General features: G+C 47.2%; 1 protein-coding gene across 1 annotated transcript in view; it reads right to left on the reverse strand.

The window, feature by feature from the left end:
- LOC115325200 overlaps positions 1-16,448 on the reverse strand; it is an 89,814-nt gene that overhangs the window by 33,931 nt on the left and 39,435 nt on the right. Inside the window, exon 2 of the mRNA XM_029985878.2 lies at positions 553-667. Within this exon, the coding sequence (XP_029841738.2) occupies positions 553-667 (115 nt within the window). The remainder of the gene's footprint in view (positions 1-552; positions 668-16,448) is intronic.

Below are 16,448 nucleotides of genomic sequence, written 5' to 3' on the forward strand. Positions count from 1 at the left end.
GTTCTCGTAAGAAGGGTTCGCAGCTACTCTCTAGAAAAGAAATAAAAAAAACAGGCTCTCTTTTTGGTAGAAGTAAAAAATCGAGAAGAGTTACCTTATTCTTGTTCGTACGTCTACCTTTGGCCTGCGCTCTGTTAAATCTGGAGCGCAAACTTTCGCGCAAAGCACTCGCGTGAGCCCTTTGCTGCAAGCTGCAGGGAGAGCTCGGCGAATGTCGAGCCTTAAAACTTTCTAAGACCTAGAAGGACAGTGTTCGCTGTGACACCAAATGTAACGTTTAACAACGCTCAGAGATACGGTGAATTCTTTGTAAATTTTTGGCACCATGCTGGTGGAAGAAAACTAGTGTGCCACGGTAATTTTCATTTGGTTTTGCTGTCTGTGAGTGTTTTTTTTTCTTTCTGCCTTATGCAAACTGATTTGTTTAGAGACTATTAAATCGAAACTTAAATGTACCTTCTCCGCTGTCTTGCGTAGCATTACCGATATCGTACAGTTTTAGTAATGAAGTTTAGCAATATTTTTTGAAACTTGAAACGACGTCCTGCTTACCATTCAAAAATGCATGCGAAAGTAAGGAATCAGTGTTGGCTTCTGGTTGAGTCGGCAAGTATTTTGCAAGTATCAAACTATATACAATCAAGGCGAGTAGACCCACGTAGATAATCTGGAAGAAAAAAAAAAGAAAAGTGAGTATATACATATCCCATAAAGCTTAATCGTGATCACGTCATGTCACCCGGGCCGAAAACTATACCTGTCAGACGGGATGCGTAAGCACTTTTTGGATAGAAAGAACAATCTCCAAAAAGGAGAAGGACTTAGTGCTACACGACACCACTAGTGAAAAAGCAATTTGTATGCAAAAACTCTTGTGTCCAATAAACACATATGAATCACACAATATATATAAAACATAAAAGAACTACAAAAAGCTATATAAGAAATATATAATATATATAAGAACATATAGGAACCATATGAAAAACTCATAAGAAACCTCTGACAAGTTTCTTATATGCTTCTTAAATGTTTTGATTTAGTTCTTATATGGTTCTTATATGTTATTATATGTCTTGTATGATTCATATTTGTATATTGGACAAATATTTATCATACAAACCAGATTTTTAAATAGGGACCCTTAATTAAATTAAATGAATTAAATTGGGACCCTAATTAAATTCAACTAAAGCGTTGTTTTCGAGGAAGGAGCTCACTAGCGTCCCTTAGTACAAAGAAAGTACAAGAGAACCGTGTTTTCGGCCTGGACAAATAAACTACGCATCCTAGAATGCTCAAACTTCTTGAGAATGTGACGCTAGCGTTTGCGATAGAACGCGAAAGTTTGAGAAGGCGACGCTACCTGGATAAAAATATAATCGAAGGAAACAAAATTTTACCATGAGCTGACGTCCTATGTGGACGCCAGCTCGTGGAGAAATTTCGTTTCCTTTGTAGGTTGTATTCAATGAATGTGCATATTCGATTTTGCCAGGGAGAGCTACCGTCCCGCCGCCATCTTGCAGTTGTCGCGTGCTGCGTGTTTCTGATTCGGCGGCTTTGGCACGCTCGCCAAAAACCCTTTAAGCTTTGAAAATGCGGCTAAACCACGCCGGAAGAAACGGTCAGACGAGAGGCGACACGCAATGCGGCCTGCGCGGGATGAGAAAGAAACCCCTAAGATGGCGGCCGCGGCTCAGCCCACCTAACGAGTGACGTCACGTGAATAGCACCTATTTGCCTAAGATCGTCGAAGCAAGAAGAAATATATTGTCAACTTAGAGGAAGTAGGCAAGCGAGCTGGTTAAGGATCGATATAGTAACCTTGAAGCCAGGGAAAAAAAAAGGGGACGGACAGACAGGAGACTCCGAACACACCTAAAGATTTCGTTTGTCTGGATCATCAGTATAGAAGCTTATGTGGTTCTACTAAAAATAAAACTTTTATTTAACTACTCGGCAAATACAAAAGAGTTTACACAAGGAATGCTGTTGCGTTCATGTCTGCCGCCAGTCCCGAGCCGTCTTTCTTCTCGGCAATGGCCAGACGGATAGGCAGTAAACAATTCGGAGGAACCCGAGTTGTTTAGTGGAACGCGCCTCCGGGTACGCCCAACGAGCGTTGCGCGGTATCCCGAGAGCGCGCGGGGGGTTTCTTCTCGGCACGGCGGTTGCATCGTGGGGAAAGAACCAGAGGGTACACACTTAAAATTTTTACACCCTTATTCGTGTAAATGGCTCGTCCTCTGGCTAACGCCTTTATTCGTGTAAGGGTGTTAGCCGCCGGAGGTGGTGAAAATCGTGTTAACTGCTAACACCCTAAAAACAATATGGCGGCCAGTATGCGACAGGCGATACGAGCCTGGCGAGCCGTACGCGGCTTCTCGCCGGAGCAAGAGCATACGGCTCGCACGCTCGTTTGGTGTCATCTGTAGGCGCAAAAAACTTTCCAAACATCTCTATGTCCAAGCGCCAACACCGCAAATAATACGAGTAAGGCCGAAACCGCTGGAGACTGAACAGCCGAGACTGTCGCCGAAGTCTCGCTCGGCCTGCTCAATGCCGGTCGCATTTTCATCGCATCAGAAACGCTTATAAAGAAGGGATAGCTTTACAAAACACTGACAGGCTGGCTTTATTGAACAAAACGCCCACTTGCCGTGGACAAGTTGACAACGAATCGCTCCGACACGCTCTGTCGACAGCGGCTAGGAGGTATCGCACTCGCGCTCCGTGTGGCTCTCGATTAACTATTGCCTGTGCTCACCTCTGTTACGTGCGTTATCCACTCATGAACGTTTGTGCGTGAACAGCGGCATTCAGCACCTAGAACACACGCTGGGGAAGCCGCCTAACCTCTTTTTGTTGTAATCAGGCAGCACAACACGGCGACACAGCTACCAGCGGAACCGAACAACCGGAACAATTCGGAGCGATCAACACGACGGATGGACTAATGGCATCCAGCCCTCTAATAGTTATAGATCACCAACCGCCACACTTTTCAAATTGGGCGGCGACAACCCCCATCTAGCGGCGAAAAAAAAAGTGATAAACATTTGAAAAAAGAGAGCTGTAGTTTTTTTGGCTGCCCACCGCGCGGTTACATTCACTCACGACATCGACATACACACAACACTGTACATACACACGGTCATACAAGCACTGATCAATTGCACAACACACAACAAATAGTACATACAACCTACTTATACAAACCAACAAGTGCCCCGAGCGGTATATATGCCCTCCTATTTTGCACATCGGTTAGCCCAGTGACCACGCTAGTCTTAATCAAGATATGAAAATATTACGCCAATTTTATTTTTCAATAATATTTTTTCTGCATTTGTCTTAGGTAGGTACACATATCTCTTAATAGCTTTTTACAGCATAATGTATTATAATGATACGTGCCTAACTTCTAGTAACTCAACGTGAGTGACGAGAAAAAAAAATCGTGTGAATTCTGTCTGGCAACCACACTCGCGGCGTGGTTGCTATGGCGACGCTGTCGGTACGCGCGCCGGCAGCCGTCCAGCTGGTTCGGCCGTTCGGCTGGTTCGGCGTGGCTACGGCCGAGTGCGCGAGTCCACGGTGAACGCCGCGAACGCAATCGAGAAAACGAAGCGTCGACTACTGAAGCTGTACGTAATCGAGTTTCCGCCCGTTCGCTGCCGAATTCTTCGTAGTCTTCTTCCGCCCGTTCGAAAGGGAACAGCCTACCAGTACGATTACCGCCGTGGCTTCAGTGGCTTCATCTTCGGAGGGAACTGTCAACTGAATTAGTTCCAAAACGCGGGTGCATCAGGCAGCGCAACGTGGCGCGGTCCACGCACAAAGTCGGTAAGTAAACAAAACACTCAATGCCGTTCAATTCTTTTTTTTTTTTTTTATTATTATTTACGGGGTGCGCGCGGTGTTTCTGGGTGGCTCAAGGTATGGGAAAGCAACCGGAAAAATCGGCGCCTGATCGACCATGGGGTGAAAATTTCAAGGCGTATCGTACGCAAACGACAGCGTTTGCCAGCGGAAGGCTCGGTCGTCCGTGGCGAACGCATTTTTAGTATTTTTAAGGATGTTCTAGCTGCAAAAAAAAGGAGCGCCTTAAAATTTCACTAGGTAAAATACACTGCTGAGGAAACGACGCCCCTTTGCGTGCAGGCGCCGATTTTTCCGGCAGAGTTTAGCGCGCTGTGAAATGCAGTGTGCATTTAGGGAGAGTTTTGGCATAATATAATGTTGCTCATTGGAAATAAATAAAAAAAAAAGAAATGCTGGCATCATGTTTACACACTCTTAGTCATTTTTGGAATCTTAAGTACCCTTTTTGTGGCAAGTATTGGACGCCAGCACATTTTACGTAGGAACGAAGAGTGGAATCCGGCCAATTCCCTTCCACATTAACATCAAATGAGTGCTGTGAAAGCAAAGAAGAAAGTGAGGGTGAAACAGTTCCTGCAGAGTGCCAGAAAGAAGAAAAGTGCCCCGAAGTGGAAAATATACTCTTTTGAAAAGGATCCAAAAGAAATAGAGGTTATCAGGTATACCGCCGAGCGTCACAGACCTGGACACTCCATTTCAGTTTTTTAAATGCCCATGCCCTGATGAGCTGTTTACAGCGATATTTGAGGGGACCATCCTGTATTGAACTCAATGCCACCATGAACACCACTTTCGGGTTCTGGTCACACCTCCACGCAGGATGTCCTGCTTCAGATCAAGGAGGATATCCTTGACAGAATCTCCTTTACGACAACGCGGGCAGTCCTGGCCCTGGATATAAAGGGCGCCTTTGACAACGTCAGTCACACGCTGGTGTTCGAGAACTTGGCCTCAACTGGGTGCGGGCCCCGGATGTATGATTATGTGCGGGACTTCCTGAGCAACTGGATGGCCACCATCGGAATTGAGTCCATCCGCACAAGCACCATCCCAATACCGAGCAAGGGCAACCGGCAAGGCTCGGTCCTGTCACCCACCTTGTTACCTGGCGATGTGCAAGCCGCCTCCTCTACTGGAACGGATTCCCCGGGTGAAGCATACACTCTATGCCACTCTATGTGGACGACCTGACGATTTGGGCTACGTCGGGATCGGACAGCGGGAGGCAAGACTTCCTCGAAGAAGTCATTGAGACGGTGCAGAACTACTTCGAGGCCGGCAGCCTCCAGCGCGCCCCCGATAAGTTTCAGCGGTTGCTCCTCCGCGCGGGCAAGCCAATTCCCGGAGAAGAAGAAGGCGGACATCCGCCTCATGTTAAAGGATGGTACCCCCGTGCCGGTGGTGAAGCGGGTTCGGATCCTGGGGCCTTCCCCTCCAGCGGGACGGCGGAGCCAAGTACACGGTCGACCGACTCGTCAAGACAACCACGCAAGTCATGTGCATGGTGAGAAGGATAACGAGTCACAGACACGGGCTCGAGGAGTCGGACCCGATCCGGCTGACCCAACCACTCGTCGTGAGCCACATCGCCTGCGCAAATCCGTATCTCAACCTGACCTGCTGTCGAGAGGTAAGGGCAAGATGGACGTGATTATTCGCAAGGGGTACTAGCTGGCACTGGGGGTGCCGCCGTACGCGTCGAACGCCAAGCTCCGGCTGCTAAGTGTAAACAACACCTTCCAGGAACTCATCAACATGCACCTAGCCAGTCAGTGGGAGCACCTGGCCCTCACACTGAATGGGCGGCATGCCCCGAGCTCGCTCGGCATCCCCATCCCCGCATCGCAATGCGAGGCTATCCAGCTGCTGCTGGCCCTTTGGGACAAGATCCAGGTGGCACCAATCCCGTGGAAGCTGAACCCATCTTTGCATCCAGGTCGCTGGATGGCTCCCGGTCCCTTGATTCCGCTTGGTCCCGTCGTGTAGCATAGGGCCCCTGGTAGCAATCGGTTGCTAGCCCAGCATTTAAGCATACTCCAGCCTTTTTGTATGTAAAGCAAAACAATTACTGCAACTGAATACTTCTTACCTGACAATAATCGTAGTTTGCACTGCTCAATGCCCTTCTGTTTTATCTAAAATACCGCAACTAAGTACTCCGAGTACTGGTCGGAGCACTGGGGTGCAGGTGAAGTTTCTACTTCACCTGTTGCCCTTCTGTTTTATCTAAAGTACCGCAACTAAGTACTCCGAGTACCGGTTGGAGCTCTGCGGTGCCAGGTGAAGTTTCTGCTTATAAAAAAGTGTCTGCCCAAAAGCTTGCTTCGGTACCACGAGCTGCAACAGGAAGCCTGATGCAGAGGCTCTAAGAGCAAGCTCCATGCTTTGAATGTTGCTAAGCATGCGCGCTTGTGCAGTGCAACTGTCGTTCAGGACAACGTGCTCATTCTTGTCATTTCAGTTTCACTTGCACTTAAAGGGATGTTGAACCGAAATCTGGATTCCATAAAACACGGCGGCAAAAGCGTGTAACAAGATGCTACAAACACCAAAACATCACTCATACAGCGATATTTCGAATGGATGACCTTATTTTTAAAAATAGGAGGCGCATTTGACAGATTTGTTTGTCTTGTTTCTCCGAGAAGGAAAGGGAACGACCTCGCGTCTTCTCCGCCTCGCCGCCTTGAGGGGGCGAAGCAGAGAGAGGAGAAAACGAGATATCTTGACGTCACGCGCCTCATCGGCCTCGTTCAATCTCAACCTCTTTCTCCAAAAATACGGCCGTCCATTCGAGATATCGCCTTGTGACTACGAGTAGTGTTTTAGGGATTGTAGCGTCCCGCCTACGGCTTCTTCATCGTTTTCTGAAATCCAAATTTCGGTTCACCAGCCCTTTAAAGGGAAACGGAGTGTGGCAGCGATGGGATGATTTCTTGTGTCAGCCGGAGTTGCCTACCATTACCACTGTAGGGCAGCAAAGGCTACAGGCATGCAAGAGCAACTTTGAGAAGCGCTTTCGCAGAACAAGAGCTTGCGATAGAGCGTGCACTAGCTCGCACTTGTCGCCTTCGACCGTGCTGTCACCCTGGCAAGCCTTCGGCAACTCCTTCAGAATGCCCGCATTCTTCAAGAAAGCCACAATGTTATGAATATACCACAACAATGCCTGGCTTTTATTTTTTTCTAAAAAAGAGAATTTATGAAACTTTGAAAATGCAGCAGTGCACGCTCATTACCTTCGGTACTGCTTAGTACGTGCTCACTCACGCTCACCTTATCCAGGCTGAAAAGCTTGTGCTCGGACGGGGCATATTGAACACTGGTGGTGTCTTTTGACTGAAGTAATATACAAAGTATGAACAGGAGTGATAAAGAAACACAACATTTAATGCCGGTCATCTCCACTTTTAAAAAGTATCTCAACGTGAGATTAATTTGACATTTCGTAGTAAGGGTGATGAATTCCAGACAGGGTGACACGAACCGTTTTGATAAAAACGTAAAAAGAAAATGTAACTACTCCATACAGGTGCCTAATAGTTTGATGACTGGGAAACAACACGGAGGACTAGAGAAATGTGATGAATATAAACGAATAAAGCTGGTCATGAATTGAAGCATACTTAGGTATGTGAGCCACACAACTTGCAGCTGCCATCTCAAGAAAAACAAACAATACCTTTAATGATTTCGAAAATCGGAACAATCCTGGCAGGAGTTTCACAGACTTTGGCGATTGCACTATGTGATCAGCAATCAGGCTACAGGTGTTTTCTTGATTGTATTAATCACCTTGATTGCAACTGGCCGTAGCTGTGAGTAGATTAGAATAAGACAAAGCCTCTCAAGAAGGCAGCTCCTATTGTACGTCTTCTGGCCATGGGCGAAGCCGAAAAGCCAGTAGGCCGCCATGACCACAGTAAAGCCTTCAAAAAGCCAAATGGTTCCCTCCTGCATATAAAAGCTGAATTGATTCAGTCAGAGAATAATAAAGGCCGCACAGATGAGTATGATTTTAAGCATGAAATGCTTTTAGCTCCCGGCCACCAAACTGATGACATATCTTTTCGGGAACCAACGCCAAAAATCACTTCAAAACATCCCAGGTTTCGAAGTTGTCTTTAGCGTTGGTTTCCTTATTTGAAACCGGCTTTGAAACCTACTGGGTCTCGAAGTCAGTTTTGGATCAGAAAGGTGTGCACTATCAGGGTTCAAAATTTGCTGTCAAAATTTAATTTTCTCGAGACACGGAAACAAAAAGGAACATACACACCACCGTCTCAAAACCAGCACAGCATACAGCTGTCATTTATTTCCACAAGTCTTCTTCCTTGTCATCCTACACACTACACATGCTACGGAACCTATTCCTATACACGCTATGAAACCTATTAATTCCGAACTACAACTTTAAAAAATTATCCAACGTTCAAATTACTTTTTTGTATGACATCTCACTACCGAATTCTAAACCAAGAGCGCATCATTCGTTTAAACCGTTTGAAGCAATCGCCTGACGAGGAGCCCGTTGGCGTCACGCTTTGACGGCGCACTTTAGTTCACCTTTCTGCCGCCGTCTTGGGGGGGGGGGGGGGGGGGTCTCAGGCATTGTCCCCGCGCAAATATCACCACAACTGTTTAATTGATTGGTGCGGCACACAAACTTCTGTTCGGGCTGGAACTTGGTCAACAGTGTCTGAGATGAGCCCGACGCCCATTTCAGACGTCAAATAAAATTTCGAAATTGCTTTTATAATCTCTTTAAGAGTTTGAATGCAAGCGTCTGGAATTCGCAAAATTTAGTGGCCGCGATTATGTCCTCTGTGACCGATTTGCAAAAATAAATGGTTTTACAAAAATGATCCAGATCGTGATTTATTGGGAATTATCCAGTGCTGTTAATAACATGCTCTGTATTGTCCGCTCTGCTGGTGTTTTTTCTGCCGTCATTGCATCCACGCAGCTTGAAAGTGCACTGCTTTATGCGACAGGTGGCACGCACACACCGTGGCACTCCATAGCGCGGCATGTGGTGGCAGCAAAAGGCTCTGCCAAAAACATGCTAAGCACAGCATTTGTGGCGGCAGAAAAGATACAAGGCTATTATCTTGTTCCCGAGAGTATAGTATGTTGCAGGTTAAGACGGTACGGTGAGGGGAAGAAGCTCCGTCTACACTCTTTCCACTTTAGCAGAAAGGATGCTACAGAGAAAAGAAGGAAACCGCCAATCGTGGCAAGCAAACCCTTTTTGGACTGGCAGAAGAGATGGGAGACGCCAGGCAGTGTAAAAAAAGGGGAAGGGGGGGGGGGGGGTGGACTGCAAACGTGTTTACCAGGAATAAAAAGGGGGAAGAGTGAAAGGAGGTATTCTTCTGTAGATTCCTTTTTCTCCCGGAGCTGTGAATGTGCCATGGCCGGACTGGGCTCAACTCAATGCCCCAAATCATATTTTAAAAAAAAAATTATTGCCGGCAGAGTTTTGCGGACAACTAAAATGCCTTTACGGAGAGGTTCCACAAACCCTCTTTCCAGAACCGTTGGCCTAGATTGCGGGCATGGGCATCTGCAGTACGTTTTGCAGGAAAAGGAGGGGGAGGGGGGCAAACCTTGTTTTCTTTCAAAGTTATAGGTTTGAAAGCTACACCCCTTCAGAATAATCCCCCCCCCCCTTTTCCGCCACTTTGCTGACGCCCATGATTGTGGGCACCTCATCACTTACAAAATGTTTCCTAGGACCCATGTGTAGAAAGTAGGAGCCACCATTCAAGCCCCTGTCATGACTACAGTGCAGACATATCACAATAGCAGGGAAGAACAATAAATAATAATGGACGGTCTGACCGGAAACAATATTGGTACAGTTTCAGACTCGCCACTCAGCTTGCCAGCTGAGCCAGGCTAGAAAAACGAAATTGGCAAAGTGAATGAGTTGCGAGTATAAAGATGCAACAACAAAACCCTACTGGAGTTTTTAGAAAATGTTGGGGCCTTCTTGTCAATGGAAAAGGCACTCAGTAATTAAATCCAATACTCTTTCGGATAGTGAGATTGATATCGTGGTAAGGTGGGTGCTTGTCCCAAGCTCTTGTTTTAGCACCAGTGGGTGTCAAGTTACACACAGCCAGAAAACAAATCAGCATAGCCAAACGAGGCACAGGACAATTGCACCCGTAAAATTGCCGATGTTCCATATTTCAATTAGTTTTTGATCTCAATCTGCGCAGCACACAATTCATAGCAGACGATTGTCCCTTTTTGGCTCTGTTCGCAGATGACTTGCCAGTCTGTTCGTCATTTTGTTTCTGTCAGAGAATGATACCTACCTAGTAGCAAACAAACTCATTATTATTCCCTCACGTTAGCAGACGATGCGTCTGGTAGCGGTATTTTATAGCGAGTTCGTTTCACACGCACTGGCACCGTTCGAGTTCTCTCCCAGAATGCATCGCACTCGCAGAGTGTTGCACTGAGAACTGGACTCAAACGAATTCGCCAAATGCACCAAGTGCGGAAGACTGATGCTGCCGCCATCTATGTTGTAGAAAGAATACCGACCTCAAACCGAAACTGGCGCCTTGCTGTTCGGAGTGATGGGTGGGAATGCGAGAGTACAGTCGCTACCAACGTTTATCTACAAACGTTGGTCGCTGCAGCCTGTAGTTTATAGTTGCGATGACTTGAAGCAACTCGGCTGTCATAGGGATAGTTATAGACGGCGTAAATATCCGCAACCAGCTGTCTACAAAGCAGCTGGTTGCGATCTTTCAATTCTCATAACCGTTTACACAGAAGAAAATGGATGATGCTGTCCGAGCAGAAGCTTGATCCATTTCAGCATGGCATTATGCGTGGACCACTGAAAGGGTACGCCTTAAAACTAGTCTGCTGGAATACCCAGCAAAACTTTTCGATTTCGACCGTCATTACAGGTGGATCAGATATTAGCTTTGGTGAGGGCGTCGAGAACGAGAGCTTTCTCGAACAAAATATGACGGGGCAAGTTAGCTGAAGTAGGTAAATGTTAAACATGATGATGTTGCCCAAGCCTCAGGTAAAATCACTAAATTTAGCTTTCTCTGATGCTTATTGGGCAGTCAAAGTTTCTGCTGGGGCAGTTTTGTCGACAAATGTTAAATTTTTCACCCGCACAAGTTGGTGATAAACACCTCGGGGGCCGCTGATGCATTTGTTCTGAGCATTTCTTTACACACTGGTATATTTCAGCGTTTTTACGGCAACAGAGCGACTTAAAACCTCCAAATAAAGCACGGTTTGTCAACTGCTTCCTTCATGAATAGGAGACGCTCACAGTTCAAGCTCGCATTTGATTCCGTTGCCCGCGGGACGCAATTTCTATCAGAAAATCTACTTTTTTTCCTTTCAGTTCTGCGACACATCGTAGCAGACAAACTTTCGTCATCTGCTCCAGCACCTTGCCGGCCTAGCCGGAGCGAGGCACGACGGGATTGCATTTTGGCGCAATCTCGATTTTCTCAGTGCAGCGAGTGCATGCACGCGTGGGGTGTCAGCAATGAAACGAACTCGGAGAGTGCAACCACTTGTGGAGTGCCGGCTGAAACGAACCCGCTCCACGCTGCGAGTGCCGTGAAACGAACTCGCTAATACTTCTTCAGTGCAAGCCGGCTGAGACCTCAATGACCAAAATCGGGCTCTCGGTGAGATGGAATGGCAAACTGAGAATGATTTCATGACCAGGGGCCAAACAAATAACAGGTGCATTGTATGGTGAGAGTATTAGCACCGAGAAGTTTGGGAGGCGACCTTTTACAGCGAGCCGGGGTGACGTCCTGCTCAGGACAAAATATACCCCCTCACTCGCCCTACAAAGGCCGAGACGGCGTTAGCTGTCAGCATATTACTTTCGTTTTTTTTTTTTTTTTTTGTGCGCATTTTACGTAGGAAATGCGAATTATTATATGCGGCCTTATTGAGGTACGGTCTGTAGCTGCAGGCGAAACTTCAACCAACATTCCGAGCATGGTTTCCAGGGCAGACAGTGCATGAATCACAGATGGTATATGAAAAGGAAGAAATGCCACCACACTTGCAGGAGCATTGCAGTATATTTACATCTCGCACAATCAACGCTGCTGATGATTTGAATAAATTAAGAGGTTTTTTCCAACTTTGTTTCTAAACAAAAACGTCTCAGCGAAAAAGCTGCACTCTGCTCGAGCAACATGTTAAATATATTCTGGGCCATCGGGAGAAAATTACAAGTGAGACCGCCCAAAGGCCTTTGACTTAAATGCCATTTGTATGCCCGCAAAGCGGGGTCTGATGTTCTCCTAAAGCGCGAGACAAATGGACGGCAGAATCGTCCGATCCGACAGTCCGAACGCCGCTCCGAATTGAGACACACGCACACGCTTCCGACCTTGCAAGCGACACAACAATCCGTTCGGCTCCGCCCAGGAGATCCAACTTCCAAGCACTCCAGTGGAGGTCCGCGTTCATAGATCTCTGGTCCCAGATTGATGGTTTAGCTCGCACGAGCGAAGCTAGGAGCTCGTTCTTGTTAGCGCGTGCATTCTTTGCCGGGGCCATCTTTCTCGAATGGATCAGCGGGATCTACGCGTCTGGCTTCCCGTCGCCCGTCCCGTTTTCTTATTCGTCCCGACAGACCAAGTATGTCATCATGACGTTCGTGCTAGCTGTGCTGTCATTGGCTGGACGCATCCGACAATCCGTCCGCCGTGCGAAACTATCTGGCGCGTTTGACGCATGTCGGATCGCCGATCTGACGCATGAAGCGACCAAATTTTTCGGATCAGGCAGTCGTACTGTCGGATCGGACGTCGGATCGGATGGATTTTTCGCGCATGTGTCTCGTGCTTAACTCGTGAATCTGCAAAGAACAGAATTTCAGTGTCTGAAACACTTACACCGCCGCTTCCACAACCCCTTGCACAACCGCCTTATATCGTGTGGAGGGGGCGGGGGGGTTCATCGACGGAGTTCCCTCCACCGATAGCATTCCATACTTATAACCCAATTATAAGGGTAAACGTGACAAACACGGTTGGAAAAGCTATGAAAATTCTGTCGGCATAAGTCTCACCCAGCGCCTTGTACACTGGGTAAACGAAGCCCCGCTTTTCAACGTGCTTACAGCTCACAACGGCCGATGTTGACGGTGCCTTTCCCATCCTTAGTCTTAGTGTCCATGCTCTCTTTAATCTCGAAGTTTTCGGGTGGTAGAATATGATACCAGCTTCTTTTTGGAAATTGCATTGCAGCGCTGAACAGTAGGTAAGCATGATCACAAAACCTCCGATCATGAGGAAACGGGCGCAGGGAAGCCAGCTAGATGCCAGAACGCGAAGCGGAGTCCGTCACCAGACGTCACAGTACACCTCACCCAATCAAGACGTGGCGACCGCAGCGACACTTGTGTTTGCTTTGAAGACTAATAGTAAGCCGTGCAAGCAATGCCATTGATCTCCACGACAATTTGCTGGATCGCGTGTCTCCGCTTGGTCGTTGCAGCTCAGGTGCGGCCACCGGATGGCCACCTTGGGACAAAGATTATCAGTCAATCTTTTGGAGCGTTGCGGAGGCTGGGCGGCAGTAAGCTGAAGACATGTTTTCTGCTCGTTCGTTGTCATTTACCAAAGAAGTTTGTTAAAACCCCGAACGGTGAGAATTGCGTTTGAGAACACGTGGAAATTTTTACGAAAGCTCAGCACCGCAAGAAAAAGGGGCAACTCGTCTAACGCAAGTCTTACCGTTCTGGCGGCATGATCAAAGCTTCTTTCGCATGCCAAAGTGCTGCATCTTTGTCTTCGCACGCTTGAATACCGATCAAGAAAACGCCGTGTGGGTTTGTTTCGTGAGTGCAAAGAGCATGAAGATGCATGTGCCTCTGGAGCAGCATTTTACTTTGCTCTTACGACTGTATTTGTAACTTGCGGCACTTGCAGTCCAGAAGCGGGCATGATCCAGTGGCGGAAAAGGAGGGGTAGGAGGCTATGGCGACGGCGACAGATTGCACACAACTATATGGACGGGCCACGTTTGAAAAACTTCAGATATCGCCGCTTCATACTTTTGCCTTCGAAAACCTACCTTCTTCCACAGCATTGCTCTATTTGTGCTGTCATGTGATCCATTTGAGTAGATTTGGAACATAGCCATGATTAATCCATAATAGCAACCACCTATTTCGTTTCCTATTGATAGCAACTCGCTGGAACAGCTGGGTGATAGAGAAGACGCCTATGTGCGACATACCTTCAAAGCTCTGCCATGGCATCGATTCTTGATAAGTATCCAAGCATGAAAAGGCACAGAGACGCAGCAGTTTGGCAGGCCAAGGAAGCTTTGATCACGCCGCAAGACCGGCGAGACTCGACGTTCGACAAGTTGTGCCTTTTTCTTGCGGTGCCGCGCTGTTGCAAAAAATTTTATGAGTTTTCAAAGGAAATTTTTATTGTTTACACATTGCGAGCGTTTGGCGCTCGTTTCACTAAACAGAGGGGATTGCCGCCGGAGACTGACACTCGAGCGTGCTCTTCGTGCTCCGAGCATTTCTTGGAGCACAAGTGACTTCTTTGCGCTCCGTGATGTCACGTCCACAAACAAGATGGCTGTGCCATTGTTGAGATTGTTGAAACAAAAGGCGTAGCCGGACAGCTGCTCCTTTTCAGTCCATTAGTGGTTAATCCAGCAGGTAAAAACAATTTGATTTGAAAGCCAAGACAGCAATTAGCATTCCGGAAAAGGTTTGTTCATGTGCCTTGCCTGAGAACAAAGTGATCTATCGAACGAGCATGCTGATAGCTCGGCGAGAGAAAAGTTGCCGAGAAGACAGTGGGACGGCTGCCCTTTTTAAACTGCTTAGTAAAGCTGCAGCGAATAAAGATACTTAGATTGGAAAGCCGAAGCATCAGTTAGCATTGCGGGAAAGGTTTGTTCGTGCATCTCGCCTGAAAACAGCTTGCACGGTCAAATATAAACAGCTTGCACGGTCAATAAATAGATCAGCCAAGGTGCCTTTCCCCGCACGTGCTCGAAGAGAGTCTCCAAACCTCTCAGAAATACTTAAATGTTCGTAGAAACTTCATAACGTCGCCGTCTCTTTTACTTTGTACCCTGCCGCTCTACACCGGCTTTAATTAATTTACCACCGAAATAATTTTGGCTTCTCCCACCCGTATCCACGGGATGCCAGGTTCGTCATAACCGTGCGGTGGGAAGGAGCTTGTGCGGCTTGTCAATAGATTCGGTGTGTCGCGCTCCTGTACGCCATGCGCCGTTTAGTTGCTGTGCCTGGAGTATGAAACTCGGAGCGTCAGAGTAGGAGTAAAGGAGTGTGGACTTAAAGGGGAGCTGCAATCATACTTAAGCGTCTACCTCTTTTGCGGTTTCCACGTCTCTTTGGGTTCGGGTAAGCCAGCGGGCACGGAGAGAATAACTAAATATCGGTGCATCATATTTTAACCGGACGACGCGGAAACCTCCTCCACCTACGAGGGCGACCCGCGTTGCCGAAAGCGCGGAATATGTGACGTCTTTGGTCCTGGGCTTACTACTGGTCAGAGCCGCTAAAAGCATTTTTTTTAGTCGATACAAAATATAAGTGTCGCGAACCGTTTCAATTATGTATGAAAGTAGTTTTTGTTCAGTATTTTAGATCAGAAAAGAAACAAATGCAGTTTATAAAGTACGGAAACAAGAAAAGACCCGTCGACAAACCCGCCACCAGGCGGTGAAAAAAACGGCACATACAGTAAAACCTCGTTATAACAAAGTTGAAGGAGCGGTCGTAATTATTTCGTTATAACCATTAGTTTGTTATAGCCAATGTCCATTTCTTCCCACTATTAGCAAGCAAGGGGAATTATGATTGCTTTGTTATATCCATTAGTTTGTTATATCCCATTTTGTTATAACGAGGTTTTACTGTACTAGAAAGGCGTAGTGGGATGAGGCTCCGACGAACAATGGGCTTAGAAAGGTCCCGGATGTACGCGGTGGCGCTGCGGTCGTATACCGGCTCAAGGATCCGACCGGTTCCAAGCGCGTTCCCAAGGCTTTCGGCGCGGGCTTGGCTGGCGATTTGACCCTTTGGCAGTATGGCAGCGCGAAGTGGCTCCCGTTCTGAACTGATCTTTACCCCGTGTTTGCCGTCGTTTGTGGCAAATGAAGTGTTATGCCGAATAAGTCTTTAATCGAGCGGCAAATGCAATGCGAGCTGCCCTGGCCGCCCGCTTCATACAGCCTAGTCAACACGTGCTTTAGTGGCACCCTCTCGAGCCGTCGACACTGAGTGCGGCAGCCGTGAGCGCTCGATGAGCTCACTACTTCACGGCCACTCAAACCAGGACCTACGACGTCATGAAGGATGTTATTTTTTGCTTGTTTTTGTAAGTCTAATTTGCCTATAACTTTTAAAATAAAGCGAAATTTGAGAAAAGAAAAGGTTCTTTAAATTACTACGTTCAATGCGCTCAGGTTCGGTCCAAATTAAAAACCAGTCAAAAAGTTATTGCAGGGCCACTTTAACGCTTCCAATGACGACAAACGAGCAAAAA

This window comes from Ixodes scapularis, unplaced genomic scaffold (genome assembly GCF_016920785.2).
Source record: "Ixodes scapularis isolate PalLabHiFi unplaced genomic scaffold, ASM1692078v2 PGA_scaffold4__175_contigs__length_147842914, whole genome shotgun sequence".
NCBI classification, from domain to species: Eukaryota; Metazoa; Arthropoda; class Arachnida; order Ixodida; family Ixodidae; genus Ixodes; species Ixodes scapularis.